General features: G+C 37.5%; 1 protein-coding gene across 2 annotated transcripts; it reads right to left on the reverse strand.

Annotated features, from left to right (window-relative positions):
• Window positions 1-17: 17 nt before the first annotated feature.
• Window positions 18-3,443, reverse strand: LOC148384170 (chromobox protein homolog 1-like). Of its 2 annotated transcripts, none has more exons than XM_088358203.1 (5): window positions 3,191-3,443; window positions 2,026-2,246; window positions 1,708-1,879; window positions 1,478-1,572; window positions 18-1,333 (listed from the first exon to the last, which is right to left on the reverse strand). In XM_088358203.1, the coding sequence occupies exons 2-5, from the start codon at window positions 2,214-2,216 to the stop codon at window positions 1,183-1,185; spliced, it is 609 nt and encodes a 202-aa protein (XP_088214329.1). In that variant the 5' UTR covers window positions 2,217-2,246; window positions 3,191-3,443; the 3' UTR covers window positions 18-1,182. The 2 variants fall into 2 exon arrangements, with proteins under 2 accessions (XP_088214329.1, XP_088214328.1); XM_088358202.1 differs by having other exon boundaries at window positions 2,026-2,267; window positions 3,191-3,442.
• Between the last annotated feature and the right edge of the window lie 11,584 nt (window positions 3,444-15,027).

Raw genomic sequence — 15,027 nt, forward strand, 5'->3', positions numbered from 1 at the left:
GAACATGCAAGCCGACATAGAAGATGCATTGAGTTTATTATTCATGTCAGTAATTTATCATTTGATGGCAAACTCAAGTCTCATCAACAAACAACCTTTCGGGTAGACTAACTGAAATAGAAGTAATAACCATTTTCCGACCAAAGAACATCATTCTTCCCAAATATTAAATCTGTACCACAATTACATCAGAATATCTCATCAGTAATAGAATGAGGAGATTAAAGCGTGAGTGAGGCTGACAAAATTTCGATTCCAAGACCAGGCGGGAGAAAAAAAACAAAACCCTGCAGTTCTATTGAATTATGGATCTGAACTCCAAAGTGCCCTTTTGTTACAACCAGTAATTGTACTTATATTTTGGTTTAGCTGTGCATATCGAATATCAGTGTTTCAGACTTTGCAAATAAAACTGGGAAGTATTGCATCATTTATTCAAAATTGTGAATCAATTTAAAAACTTGGCCTTTTGAGGTTCAACAACAAAATTGTTGCATAAGTTTTGACATCAACAAGACTAACTTCACATTATCCCAACAAATATGATAACATTACAGCACCTTATTGGGTGAAAAATCAGTACAGTAAAGCTTAGTTGAGTTCCCACATTAGAAATCATGACAGCAAATAATTCAGTCACTTTATGGCATAGGTCACAAGACTTACATAAATGACCGTTGTAAGTACAAAAAGAGGACAAAGCAGTTGGTGGTACTGTGACAAGTGTAATTTATGTTGTGAAAAAGCTTGAATTGACTTTTGCAGCCATCATCAACATGTATGCCATCATTATTTAAACATTTCATAAAGAGCCCAACTTGCTTGCCACAACTCAGTCAAGATGAATTGATAGCTTTGCGCACACTATGTAAGATTTTGATTGTTTCACTGCAAAACCAAATTTGCCCTACACTCAACCCATGTCAAGAAAGCAGAACATCATTTATTGGATGACATATGTTTAAAAATATTATTAATCATAATGCAAGTTGGAGTATCTTAATAAATCGATGTATCACAACACAGGAAAAACATTTAATGGTGGCAATTAACACCCCACTCCTTGGAGTTTTTGCACTTGGGTCCATTGCAGTAAACTAAGCTATTACATGTGTAGGTACTGTACTTTTAATTACAACCCTGCACCTCCTCATTTTCTCTCTTGCATATACATCCACTTATCTAGTCTTTTTTCTCCTCCTCCTTCTTGTCCTCTTCCTCTGCAGGGTAAGAGTGCCATGTGAGACGCTCCTCATAGAAAGAGATGACCACCTGCGGGCAAGTGATGTTGGCTTCTTTGGCTGGGACAAGGTCAGCTTCATCTGAGTTCTTCCTGTAATGACAAGTAAGGGGAACATAAATATAAAACATCAGGATAATGTAAGTGACCCTCCCTGAGAATTGTAGTCTCATCCTCTCAATGTTTCTAGAGGATTTGTGTATTTTGTTTTTGAATTTTAAATGAAAGAGGACTCACCATTTCATCAGAAACATCAGCTCGCCACTTGAGTCTGTCGCACCAATAATTCTTTCTGGCTGCAGACCTCTCCCAAAACCTCTGACTTTCTCACCCTAGACACAAGGAAATAAATAACATGAAATATTAAAAGAGCCATAAAGTATCCTCTTTTGAACTGCCATTTCTCACAAAAGCTGTGAATTAGAAGATACAGTAACCAATTCCACCCCTACTATCTTCCCAATTACCTCCTCCTTCTTCTTTTTGCTCCCTTTGTCTTCTGGACCTCCGACGGCCTCACCGGTGAGTTTTCTTTTGCCATCCTTCTTTTTTTCCTCCTTCTCTTTGTACTTCCGCATGAATTCTGCAATAAGGTCTGGACAGTCCAAATTGTCCTCTGGTTCCCATGTATTGTCTTCACTAAACAGGTACAAGTGCAGAAAGCAAAACATTATTTACAAACGAAAATAGGATTAGTAACAATCCAGTCAATAAATTTAAACTTGTTTCTTCTTGAAAGAGATTTCTACATTGTTAGCTTACTTAAAAGATGATAACAGACTCACTTTGAGAAACCCTTCCATTTCAGTAGAAACTCCACTTTGCCCTTCATCACTCTACGGTCCAAAACCTTCTCAACCACATATTCTTCCTCCTCTTCCTCCTCTGGTGCTGCTATTGCTTCTGTGGTTGCTGTTGGCGTTTCAGGCACTACGGGCGGCGGCTGCTGCTGCTCCTGCTCCTTCTCCTCCTCCATATTGCCCTTCTTTACTGCTACAGTCGCCAGCTTGACGTGAAATGAAAACGTCTATGATGGGTCCAGACAAATTTAAAAAGACAATTTTAAAAGTGTATTGTGTTTTTTCACATAAAAATCAAAGTAACCATAACACACCAGTATATGTGATGTAATTATAAGGGGTTTAACAAAAACAACTTGAATGGAAAATTATGTTTTAAATTGAAAGTGTATCAAATGAAATCGTTGCTACTCCAGTATATAGTAAACAAAGTGTCTTCTAAGGAAAAAAGACACATTCAAAGAAACATTTGATGTGGCAACAGGCTGTATGAAGCAGACGTGCAACTAATGCAGGAGATTGCTGGATTTTGCATACGTAAACTGGGTTAAAAATAAACCATCCTTGCTTTAAATTGTGCAAATGTAAACGTGAGACGCGGGGAGGAGCGGAGTAACGAAGCGCAAAAAGGAAATGACCAGCCACTGCAGCCTACGGGTAGCTCAACGTGCCAAATTTGCAAAGTTTACGCATTGACTTGACGCTCAAAATTTATTTAATTAGCGCATTAACATGCAACGGAATATTCGAAATAACGCGTTAAAACCAGCCATCATTTTAATATCTGCAGGCAAGTATATAAGTACTTAATTCATTTTTTAATTAATTTATTTTTTATGTCAGTGTCATTTAAATCACATCAAATAAATAGCATTCCAATCCAACTAGCACAGTACACAAACTGCATTCACGAGGGAAGAATAGGGGTCCGGCGTTTTTAATCTTGACATGCTCAAACACTAAAGTTGCAGATTTTGGGTATGAAACCAAACACCAGTATGCGTTGGCAAATGGGATCGTTCTTGCCAAACATACTTTTATCCAAATGCCACACCCCGCCAAAAACAAACATACAAATAAATACTAGCCAGCCAGGCTCTGCAACTGGGTACAACATGGCGATGGCATGTTACTCCCCCAAAATGCTTACCGTTACGATGAAAACTTCTTGAATTAGCTTCTCGCGAGGGTCAATTAACCAACTAGTGATTTCGGGTCTGTTTTAAGTGAATAACAGACCGATCTCCAGTTGTTGTGACCAACAAGCTACTCAAGGTTTTACTAGTGTTCGGGTTCTTTGTCCATCCAAAAAGCTTTGTGCTAAATAATACAATAGCTTCAGCACTCTGCAGCACGGCTTGCAAACCCCGTCTACCCGCCAACAGCAATACCGGAAGTGCCTTACGACGCAAAGGCTTATGGTCGTGCGAAGCGTTCTAGACCAACTAGCTTACTCCTGTAGGGCTCAATTATACGTCAAGAAATCCGCCATCTTGCAGTTACCTTTTCTTCATGCATGCGTTATCCAAAACAAACACAGGGCAAATGTATTAACTCTTTGACAATATTCAAATACCATGTAATATATAGTAGCTCAAAGATACTGCACACCTGAAATAAAAGGTAAGTTGATGTTTTTTTGATTGTTTTCTTTTGTGCTTGTGTCCACATGATACCTTGAGGAATTTGCTTTTACGTTCATGTGGTAAATAATCGATTGTTTCTTAATACTGAGAAATTGTCGATAATATTGGCAACTTTGACCCCGAATGTGAAAATTTACATAAGACTGTGCAACCACCCTCAAATCTAGTCCAGCATAGTGCAATCAGGTTTTGTAGCTTTTCGATGTGGGATGGATAAAAAGCGTCAGAGGAACACATGGCATCTAAATTGCTTCCCAGTGACCCCGTCTTGAACTGTGTGTGTGAGAGGGACGACCTCAGGTTGAACCCAGCTGAGGTCAAAGGACAGGGTTGAAGACTGGGTTATTATCCCTAAGCGGAGGTGAGGTGAAGGCCAGGTCACTGTCCTTTGGAGGATGCACGTTGGTTAGCGCAACCCCTCGTGTGGCATGAATTTAGAAGTGCAAAAAGTGCACTTTTATCTGGACATACAGATCATAAACCATGTGCCTTACTAACAAGGTAAAAAAGGCTCAGCAATCGAGCATGGCCGATAGTAAGTGCACTTAAATTCGATTTTATGCGGACTTTAATATGGAAGTTTAATGTTAGTGTAGGACGTCCAACTCACGGTTTCAGAGGGTGCGGGTTTGATTCCACCTCCGGACCTCCCTGTGTGGAGTTTGCATGTTCTCCCCGTGCCTGCGTGGGTTTACTGCGGGTACTGCGGTTACGTCTCACATCCCTAAAAACATGCATGGTAGGCTGATTGAGCACTTCAAATTGCCCGTCGTAAGTCTTATTCTGATATAAAGGTAAATTAGCGTATAAAATGATAGCTTGTTTTATGCACATTTTTGCACTGTCCATGCTAGAAAACTAAGAGTCCAAGCTTGTTCTGATATCAATAGTTATTTTTTTACATTTTGAAATCAGCAAAGCTGAGTTACTTTTAACATAAAATCCAATGCCAGAAAAATATATTGTTTGTTTAGAGTTATTATAGACATACTGTATTTTCAAAAAATGTGCACAATATTAAAGATGGAAGGTAATGTCGGTAGACTTTTGACCAGCAGGTGGCATCAGAAGAGTGCACAAAAATGGAACTTTCACATGAGCAATTGTCGCCACACTTCGTACCGGTGTCTGACGCTTTATACATTTTTTCAAAATTATTTTTCATTTTATAAAAATCGTGCTGGATTAATCTGGATAAAAATTGAGGAGAGAGCCTGTGAATGCAAATGGAATAATAAAAGCAAAATAGCAGTTTTCAGGAAGGATCGATATTCCCATTTTGTTTTCAGGTACGTATATCAATCAGTCTATTTTAAGAGTTTGCCTTCTTACATTTGGAAGAGAGATTGCCTCTTTAATTTTGGTTAAATATATGTTATACCGTCAGTCTTGCTATGATGGGACAATAATTAAATAAGTCTTTTTTTTCTATTGAATGTCTTTGTCAAACAAACATCAAGAATTGCAGCTTTTATAAAAAAGATTAAAGTGCCAAACAATAAAGTAAAAATAAAATTACCTATGGCATTTCACATAACAAGTATACAAATAAAATTTAAAGCGTTTCTGTTTTTATTCATTTCTTAATTTTAAGCCTATGGTCTTCAAAAAAGAAATAAACGTGCTGTGAAAATATTTACTAGAGCACATGAATAAATTTGGAATTACATTTTTTCAGGATGTAGAATTTAGGACACAGTTATAGATACTATAAAATACTAATACATTAAATCACACTGATTTCACATGTACATCTGTTGCACATGATTAAAATGTTCAACTAACATATATTATTCTATTATTTTTGAAGAGAAGAGGGCAAAATCTTAGTAGTGCAATGATGTACATCATCAAATTAAATGTATATACTATATTACAGTGTATATACCCACTGTACAAATTATAGAATGCCTTTATTGTCATTGTACAACAGGTATACAATGAAATTGCGAATATTTTTGTCTTATCCATAATACAAAAATAAAACACATGATACAATATCACAGTATTATTTGATCTTAATTATAAGACTCACTTTCCTGGAGATGTATTTATTTGTATGAAGGACAGGAAAAAAAGTGGGAACAAAATTGGAGAGTTGGTGTGTGGGGGGCAAGAATGAACGAATGAAGGGAACTGTAATAAGAGGACAAGGGAGGAAAAGATGACAGTATTATGATAGAGGGATAGATGATGGAGAGTGAATGAGAAAAGGAGGGGCAAAAAAAAGCAGATGGATGATGCTATTGGACAGTATTTCATGTCCAACTGTGCAGTCTGCCACTTTGTTCACAGCGGGGTTTGTGTGTGTGTGCCTGCTCATTCACACGGGTGTCTTTGTGTTTCCAATAGCAAAAGTGTGTGTACGTGCATTTGTGTTTATGTTAAGCTTTAAAGTGTTTGGGTATGTGTGCATGTGCAAGGCCTACTGCGAGATTAATTCAGAACAATTAATTGGCTTGAGATTGAAAATGAGATGAGGACACAGTTGAGCTCATCTCCATTCTCGCCGTTCTCCCAATCCCTCGCTCTTGTCATTTTATGTTTCCTTTCTGCTTTTCTTCCTGTTCTCATTTGCTAGTGTTGATATGATTTCATCTGAATGCTGCCCTATCTGTTTTTCTATATCCGGCCCTTGCTTGTCTCGATGTATGCGAGAAGAAAGACAATGACGGATAAAAACAATATTTACGTTTTACTCATAAATGATTAATTTCATATGTATTGTACTTCGTCAAGCATACTAGCTTTTTTTAAACAAATCATTAACTCTTCATATCCCCAAATGGGTATACCACCGGGAGTTTCTTATAGAATGAAAAATATTGCTCTGTGAGTAGAAGGAGAATTATTGTTAAGGAAATGACCTTTCCACTCAACTCTGAATTTTGATGTGACCACAGGGAGAGGTGGGGCAGTTTAAAGGATATTCCTGTTTCCTTGAAAGACAGTTTGAACATAAACATCATACCATAAAATAGCACATTTGGTTAGGGAAACTTACTGGAGTATAAACAACATACCCAGGTACTGGTAAGAATACAAACGCATCCATTCATGAACCTAAATTTAAAATCAGTAACGACAATATATTCTTCTAGGTCTGTGAAATCGGTATTATATTTTCAAATATACAAAAACCATAAGAAAAGTTTATCATAAAACGTATTCGTGTAGTTTAATACTATAATACAGTACAATATAAGATTTAAATTGTTATATTAAGCATTTAACCCTTGATATTGTGTTTTTTTAGTATAACTTGAGTTCTGTGAATATTAGCACTTTTGTTGTTTTGTTCTTCATTGATATGATCACTTACACAAGTTCTGAAAACATGAAAAAAAACAAAAACAAACACGCACATCTCATATGAGACTGATATAGACCAAGGGAAAGCGAGAGATAGCAGGAAGGCCAGAAGGAAGAAAAGGCATCATTTTACAGCTGATTAATTTTTTCAATTTCATCAAGAGACCACCGTAACCTACTTCAATTAAAACCCCACTCTAGAGACAGACTTCCTCTCTTTCCCTGTCAGTGTGTACGTGTGTGTGTGTGTGTCTGTGCGCATGTGTACATGCAGAGCTGATGGTTGCATTTTATTGAGCGGAAAATTGAATCAAATTGTCTCTTGCAAACAGCCTCTTCCCCGCCTTTTCTTTTACATTGCAATATCTTCTGTTTCTTTGCCATTGCATTCTCCACTTCTTAAGAGTGTTTTTCCCGAGACCAAGACTGTATTGGTGACCGGTACTTTAATCCAACTTTATTTTCAACGTTACTCCACAAGAACTGAACATTTCTATGGTTTATTTTCTCTTCTGTGGTTTGTAGACAGCAAAATAACATGGACCGAATTCTGACATTGGTTATCAAGACCCTGACGAAACTCCTTGAGGAACATGATCGAACATCTTCTCCAAGTCCGTAAAACAAATGTAGGAATGTAAAAAAATAATATAACAGAACATATCACATCACAGGTTGTAACGGCCAACAAGTTTATTATGAGGACATTTATTTGGTGACGGACATTTTGTATTAAATAAAAAGTATAAATGTAACATATGGTAAGTAAAATAAATTAACTGGAGATGAATTGTCAAATTAAACAATCATATTTGAGCATTTGGAATACAGTAATATTCTTTGGAAAAAAAATCACACTTTATGAATGAATTTACATCACAACATAAGGAATTATTTTGAAAACAAAAAAAAAAAGAGGCACAATGCTTTCATTCTCCCACAACCTCTTGTCCAGCCACTTGGAGGCACTCTGACACAGCACATCATACTCTGAGTGTACAATCGCTGAGTACTCATTGCTCATCCTGCCTTCCGTGCTCTTAACTGCAGTATATCGTAGGCCAAGACTATGAGTTAACTGACAATTTTGTGATGGATGGATTAATAACCAGTCTATTCGTCTGCAGACGTCAAACGAGGAAACGTACTGCAAGTCTGTACTGACACCACATATGGGAGAAAAATAAAAAAAGTATACATGAAATAAGAACATAAGAATGATACACTATGGCTATTTGTAGTATTTTGGTTACCACATCAAGGTCCAGGGTATCCACCAAAAGGTAGTAAATGAAATTCGCAAAAAATAAGGCTATACTAGCTAACTGGTCCTCCATCACCTGGGCTACAGCTAACTGGATCTCTGACACTTAGGCTAAAGCTAACCGGGCATCTACCATCAGGGATACAGCTAACCGGGTCTTTACCACCTGGGTTACAGCTAACTAGTCCTCCACCACCTCTGCAACAGCTAACCAGGGCTTCAGAAGAAATCCAGCTCCAGTATGTTGGCGTCGAAATCTCGCTTTCATCTGCAATTTATTGTAATTTGCTTGTATTGTAAACCATCTGGTAAACTGGATGTTTATAAGAATTTAAAACTAAAAGGTCAGACTCTGGATTATTATTTTTTTGATCAAGACCTTTCAAGACCGAGCCAGTCCAACTGTGATCAGTGAGAAATGTGAACAATGAGAAACCCAGAAGGCGGGTGCTGCGCTTCCTTCCCGGTGTCGCCTGCAGTGCCAACATCCCGAGTGGACCGCACTGGCATAGTTAAAATCACAATATCCCATTAGAAGACAATAAGCAAAAATAATTTTCTCCCTGCGATAGTTTTTTCCATTTTTAAGTTTAACTGCCAATGTAGTAAGTGCAATGATGACTTCTGGAATCATACTGTAAAATCTTTAGACGCTTGTGAATTATTATTAAAAAATATGTCGATTGTTTAACTTGTAGTAAATTATGTGGTCATTATCTCCGAATTTTTTTTTTGTTTCAGTGGGTGATTCAATTTTAGAAAATAAAACAAATGATCATCATTTGAGGCACGGCAACAAATAAGAAAGCATCGGCGTTTGTGTCAAATGTGTTTGTGTCACTGACTACACTCATTTCCGTCGGCACCAAATAAACACACCTGGCATGTGGCTGAATCCCGACTAAGATTGTGTGTGTGTGTGTGTGTGACTAATTATGTGCCCATGGGTCTATGTGTAGACATGTCACTCAGTCATCCTCTTTTCAACCTTCCTGTTGAGCATAGCAGAGGACACAATCAGAATGAATCCTTGTGTGTGTGTGTGTGTGTGTGTGTGTGTATGTGTGTGTGTGTGTACACGCATTCGTGCGTGCATTTAAGGCCTCCTCTGTCTAGGATGAAGGATGAAGAAAGGGAGGTGAAGGAGAGGTGAGAGGGAGGAGGTCAATCCGCGGTCAAATCCAAATGCCTCCGTGCTTCCTCCCTCTCTTTGTCCTCCTCCTTCCTTCTCATCATCTCCTCTTCTATGTTTCCCTTCCGCCCATCACATACTTCCAAACCCGTGACTCTTACGTCAAAGTAGATTTCTATTAAGAGCTCAGGCACCTGCTTATAATTACAGACCTAATAAAGACATAATGATAAATTTCAAAATAACTCTGAACATTTCATCGAGTTTACATGTTACAGTAATGCTGGTATTGTTTTATCAATAAACCCTTTACTTCGCTTTTAAAGGTTCCATCGTGATTTTTATTGACACACATTCAACCATCATCGACTTGCTCTTCAATTAAGAGCTTTATTCCTCCACCGGATTTGTATCTGTCGAGGTGGATATCTTCATTAACCCAAGTTAATGGGTTAATTAAGTTACAGTAGTAATAGCTATCTGGATCAATATCTTCATTTGGGTCATTTGATCTTTGATGATGATTTATTTCCAGGTTTATATAGTCATAGCTCCTATGCAATTCCCTCAGGTCTTGCAAAATACTTTGTGAAGCTTTTCTTGATTGAGCAGAGCTAAAAAGATTTTTTTCTTAGGACCTGACATACCTCAATTTTCAATCTTTTTTTCTAGTCTTCTCAGGAGATGATTTAATTGGCTTCACGTAGATTCTGCAGTTTGCCCTCCATGTACTTTGAATCTTTCCAAATCTTTCTTTTGTCTGCTTAGTTTCTCTTTGAATTGTAGTAGTAGTACTACTAGTTGTAGTACTTGTAGTAGTAGTACTTGTAAATAATGCTGCATGAAAATCAAGCACAAATTTAATTGAAACAAAAAACAACACAAACCATAAATGACAAATAAAGAACTCTATAACAACATAAAAAGGTGGTGAAATCTGTCAATCAAAAACTAAAGGACAAAAAAAATGATAATAAATAAATTAATTCATATTGTGTAAAATATAATACCAATACAGAATCCATAAAATTAGATTGATTACTAAATTAGTAGACAGAACCAAGTAACGGTGATAAGTGTGTTGTGCATAGCAGAGCTAATTAGCGCAACAGCTGCTCTGAGTGAATGTTTCTCTGCATGTGTATGTGTCAGTGTAAATCGATTTTTTTTTTCTAGTTTAAGATTTCAATTTTCTCTTCATTCTGTGATGTCGGAAGCTGTAAATCAGTCGCACACATGCAAGCACACACCATCTGTACACTGGAGTTTATTTACAGCATACTGTGTGAACATGGGTGATTCGATCCATTCTAATTATTTTCTTTTTCCATGTCTTCACATACGGATTATTAACCATGCAAAATCAGTGTTCTTTGTTGAAACGTCCGTTATTTGGTCATTTTATTTATTTCATGTTTACTGTATTGTCATGTTTTTGGGAAAAGCAGCAGAGCACAGTAACTTTTAATTGATATACACCAACCACGAATAAAAAAAAAAAAAAAGGAAGCAAAACAATCAAATGCTCTCCCACTAGAATAACAGAAGGTACATAATTAATCTGTAGATCCACTTTTGTGAATCATTTTGCTAAATGGTGAGATTTTTTTTCACGTCTTGGCTCAATTAAGATTGGAAAAGACTGAACGAATAGCTGAACACAAAAAAACAAATGACAAATTAGCAAATGGAAAAACACAGTGAACATTAAGCTACTGGAAGTGGTAGGAACTGTGGGGGGAGATTAGACTCATTGGATGAGTGGGACCACCATGATTCAGTGTGCCGATTCCCTGTTGATGAGCCATAACTGCGACCGGATGAGCCTGCATAATATTCTGTATGCGCATGACGCAGTGTAGACTGTATTGTGCCGTTTTTGTCGCGAGCTCTTTTCGTAGTCTCATCGGGATGACATCACGTTTAATATAATTGTGAGCCATTACAGATGGATTCTTCTTCCGCAAATAATCCACATTATTCTACAGGGTTTCAGTTCATCATAGTCCTCCACCGACCACCATATGTAAATTGGACCCATGGAGGGACACGTGTCTTAAAAATCTTCTGCGTGTTTTCCTTGTGGATTCAGTTGCTTCATTAGCCTCATCATGTTTTGCAGCTAATTTTGCGTTTTGGCTTTCTACCAGAAACCATTTTGCTGTCGTCTTTTACTAAGGTGGCACGAACTGTCTCTTAGACGTTATGCTAGCTAGTTGGGTTAAGTCTGCTTGTCGAGATTAATCGTTGTCTTAGCTCTGGTTGTTTTTATTCAACTACAGGCATTTTCTTCAGAGCAATTCTGTTCTTGATAAATTTCAGTCTGGTTTTAAATCCCGCCATTGGTGTACCACAGGGTTCTATTCTCAGCCCTATTCTGTTTTCTCTTTGCTACCCCTGGGATCATTAATCGATCATTATTTCTGGATTTTGCATGTCGCTGAGCTTTTGAGATTGCTCATTGCCTCACATCTGAAGGAACAAAGTTCGGAAAGTCGTTACCTTGTCGCTAGTTGGTAGCAAAGGCTCATGGGGCATAGGAATAAGATGGATTAAAATATATAAAAAAATACAAGTCAGTATTCAAGTTGTTCCTTCAGATACCACGATCTTTAATTTAATGGCTCTATTCATTCTAAATCTTTTTGCACCACTGGGCCACCACCGCAAATCTGCAGGTCACCATGGTCTATTAAAAAAAAACATATAATAGAGGAAGCATTACATCTACTTCAGAATATTGATGAGCCATGTCTGAGGTTTGCTAGCTGGGTGGTTTGGAGTGCTAGCTGGAAGGTTTGGCTATCTGCCAATCTAAGTCTCCGTCAACTTGAAAATCAGCAGTGGATTGGGAAAGTTGGCAAGTCTGGCCAGCACCAAAAAGTAGCAAATTATTTCCCAAAATCTTTCAACCCTACCCTTGACTAACCTTGACGAAAACAAAGGACGCATGTATCCTTTCCGGCAGCAACAAACAACCATTTTCTGAAACCACTGTGACCCCTAAAACCGTCTCCGGGGAGATTAGCAGAGTCACTCAGAAGGACTGGAAGGCAAGAGGTCATTCAGTGGTCAAAAGACAGACATCTCTCTTCCTAATATTTTAAAAGGTTTCACACTATACGCCTTCAAGTGGTCTCGCTGCCTTCCTGATCCTACACAGAAACATTGACCCAGTCAAGAGTTCAGAGTTCACTTGTGCTTTGTTTGCAAGTTAGTTACATACAGTACCAAATTTTAGTGTTAAAATATCTTAAATGGATTCTCTCCAGGTATTCTACTGTCCTCCCACATTCCAAGAACCATTTGGCCTATTTTTGGTTATTTAAATACTAAATTTCCAACAGGAATCGTCAACCGGCGGTCCGCGGCCCTCTAGTGGTCCGTGGCAGTATTGTATGTGGTCCACGAAATTGGAAAGGAAAAATAATTGTAACATTTTTTAAAATAATATAAGTTAAGAGATGTGTAAGGGTGTGAGGAATTTTGAATAAGAAAATTATCTGATTAATTACATCAATTCGATCGATTGATAACTTATAAAAACGATGTGTCGGTGTGAGGCCAGCATCGATGTAAACAAATCCAGCCCTCATCAATGTAAAGCGGTGCAGAAAATTTGATACATCAATTTCATCAGGGGTACTAGGATGGAAAATTGGAAAAGAAGAAGAGAGAATAGAATCCGGCGAAGAAATGAAGACACACAGGAGAGAAGAATTTGCGAAAAGGTGTTCTTACTTGGATCAAATGCGACATTTTTCGGGTGAAACAAAGTTCAAATTACCATATTCCTACGTGAGTGTGCATGTGTGTGTCTGTGTGTGTGTTTCATCTTCAATGGGGTGAGTGACACCATATTTGTAAGCAAGGAAGACCAGCAAATGGCGTATAACACACTTAAGCATGCACACACACACATACACACACACGCACACCATGGACAAAACTCATTATATGAAAATACTAGGTCCAAGAAAGCACTAGGGAGGTTTCTAGTATTAAGGTAGCGATCCAGACACACACATCATACCAATTTCTGCCAGGGCCTATGCTATAATGCTGAATGTGTACACACACTTATGCACTCATGCAGGCAGATGCACACGCACGTGCACGCCATGCACCCTCCCCACCACACACACACACACACATTAGCTTTGTAAGTGAACAAAAATTGAACCCTTGAACTGTGGTTAACCCTTTCTCTCTTTATTGTTCTGTTTATCCGTAATTTCCTAGGTTAGTTCAACAGTTGGTGGATAGGCTGCAGCAAAAATCATATATATATATATATATATATATATATATATATATATATATATATATATATATATATATATATATATATATATATACAGCTTTTGCCTTTTGTCATCATTTGATACAGCTTCTACTTTTTCATACATTTTTTTATACAAACGTTTCCACAGACAATAACATCATTTTTCATCCCCAAATTCTTTTATCCTTTTATGGTGAGCCACCGCGAAGCATTCACAAAAGCAGGATTTCCACACTAGAAACGTCTGAACTGAACTTGAACTGGTAACCGGGTCATGAAGAGTCAAGGGGTCTTTGTAGGAGACTCTTATTTCACATATGTAACACTACTCCCTCCATATACACAGACATGAAGTGTTGTAAAATTGACAACAGGGGGCACTGTCGGCGAGGCAGAGGGGTGTTTGTGGTGAACTGTGCGCGTGTTCGTGAGTGGCTCAGGGTGGGGTGTGTGAAATTGTGTGAAATTGTTATGGCTCCCACTCCCTCCCAAACTCATTGCAATAACCTGGCAACACTGAAACTAGAAAAATCCATACTTCATACAAACACAAGACATACTCGTTCACACCTTCATTCTTTATCTATTCTTGAAATATTTTAATATTATTTCATAGTGAAATAATTTGTTTCATCAAACAGAAAAATAATAAGCAACTGATTAGTCAGGCACTACAATTTTGTAATGACCTAGAATTCAAATTCTACATATGAAATTTATTAATTTATTAGGTCTGAGATTAGAATGCGATTCATTCCATTATTTACAAATCCTGTAATTGATTAGATTTTTTTATTAATTGCCTGACAGCACATACATAGTCTCAAATACTACCCCCCAATTTTTTTTTTAACTGTTTTTGAATAAATGTTACTGAAGAGGCAGCTCTCATCTCAAAAAGAAGTGTGGGAGCGGACTTGGGCACCCTTGATCTCAGCAAGGTCAAAACCAAGTCCATTCTTCAAGAATTCCAATCCAGCCTGTTTTTGATGTTTCCCTCCTCCAACATACCTGATTCAAATGCACGATCATCCGAGAAGAATTTTGACTGCAATGCAACACACAGTCAGATCCAAATTTCAATTGGCTGATGATTACATTTGTTTATTCCTAGTCCCGCTGTTGCCAAGGAAGCATCATTTTACACACGGCTGCAAATAATGTCAACAATGTTATCACAGAATCATAAATCATATTGTTAAATGACACAAGACAAGTAATAGAAGTAGTGACGAGTAACTAGCTTTGATTTGGCTTTTTTAACCAAGGGGAAAATACATAGGAATAAAATGAGGAAATGTAAGGAAATCATTTGTATATAATCCTTCCTTTTTATTTATAACTAAAA

Source organism: Syngnathus floridae, chromosome 17, assembly GCF_059516105.1.
Source record: "Syngnathus floridae isolate MCC-2025c chromosome 17, RoL_Sflo_1.0, whole genome shotgun sequence".
NCBI classification, from domain to species: Eukaryota; Metazoa; Chordata; class Actinopteri; order Syngnathiformes; family Syngnathidae; genus Syngnathus; species Syngnathus floridae.

Excerpts from the sequence above, each read along its gene's own strand:
- LOC148384170 (XM_088358203.1), bottom strand. The coding sequence starts at position 2,216 with ATGGAGGAGGAGAAGGAGCAGGAGCAGCAGCAGCCGCCGCCCGTAGTG. Across the intron at positions 1,880-2,025 it reads AAATGGAAGGGTTTCTCAAA|TGAAGACAATACATGGGAAC; the intron begins GTGAGTCTGTTA and ends GTACCTGTTTAG. Across the intron at positions 1,573-1,707 it reads GCAAAAAGAAGAAGGAGGAG|GGTGAGAAAGTCAGAGGTTT; the intron begins GTAATTGGGAAG and ends CCTTGTGTCTAG.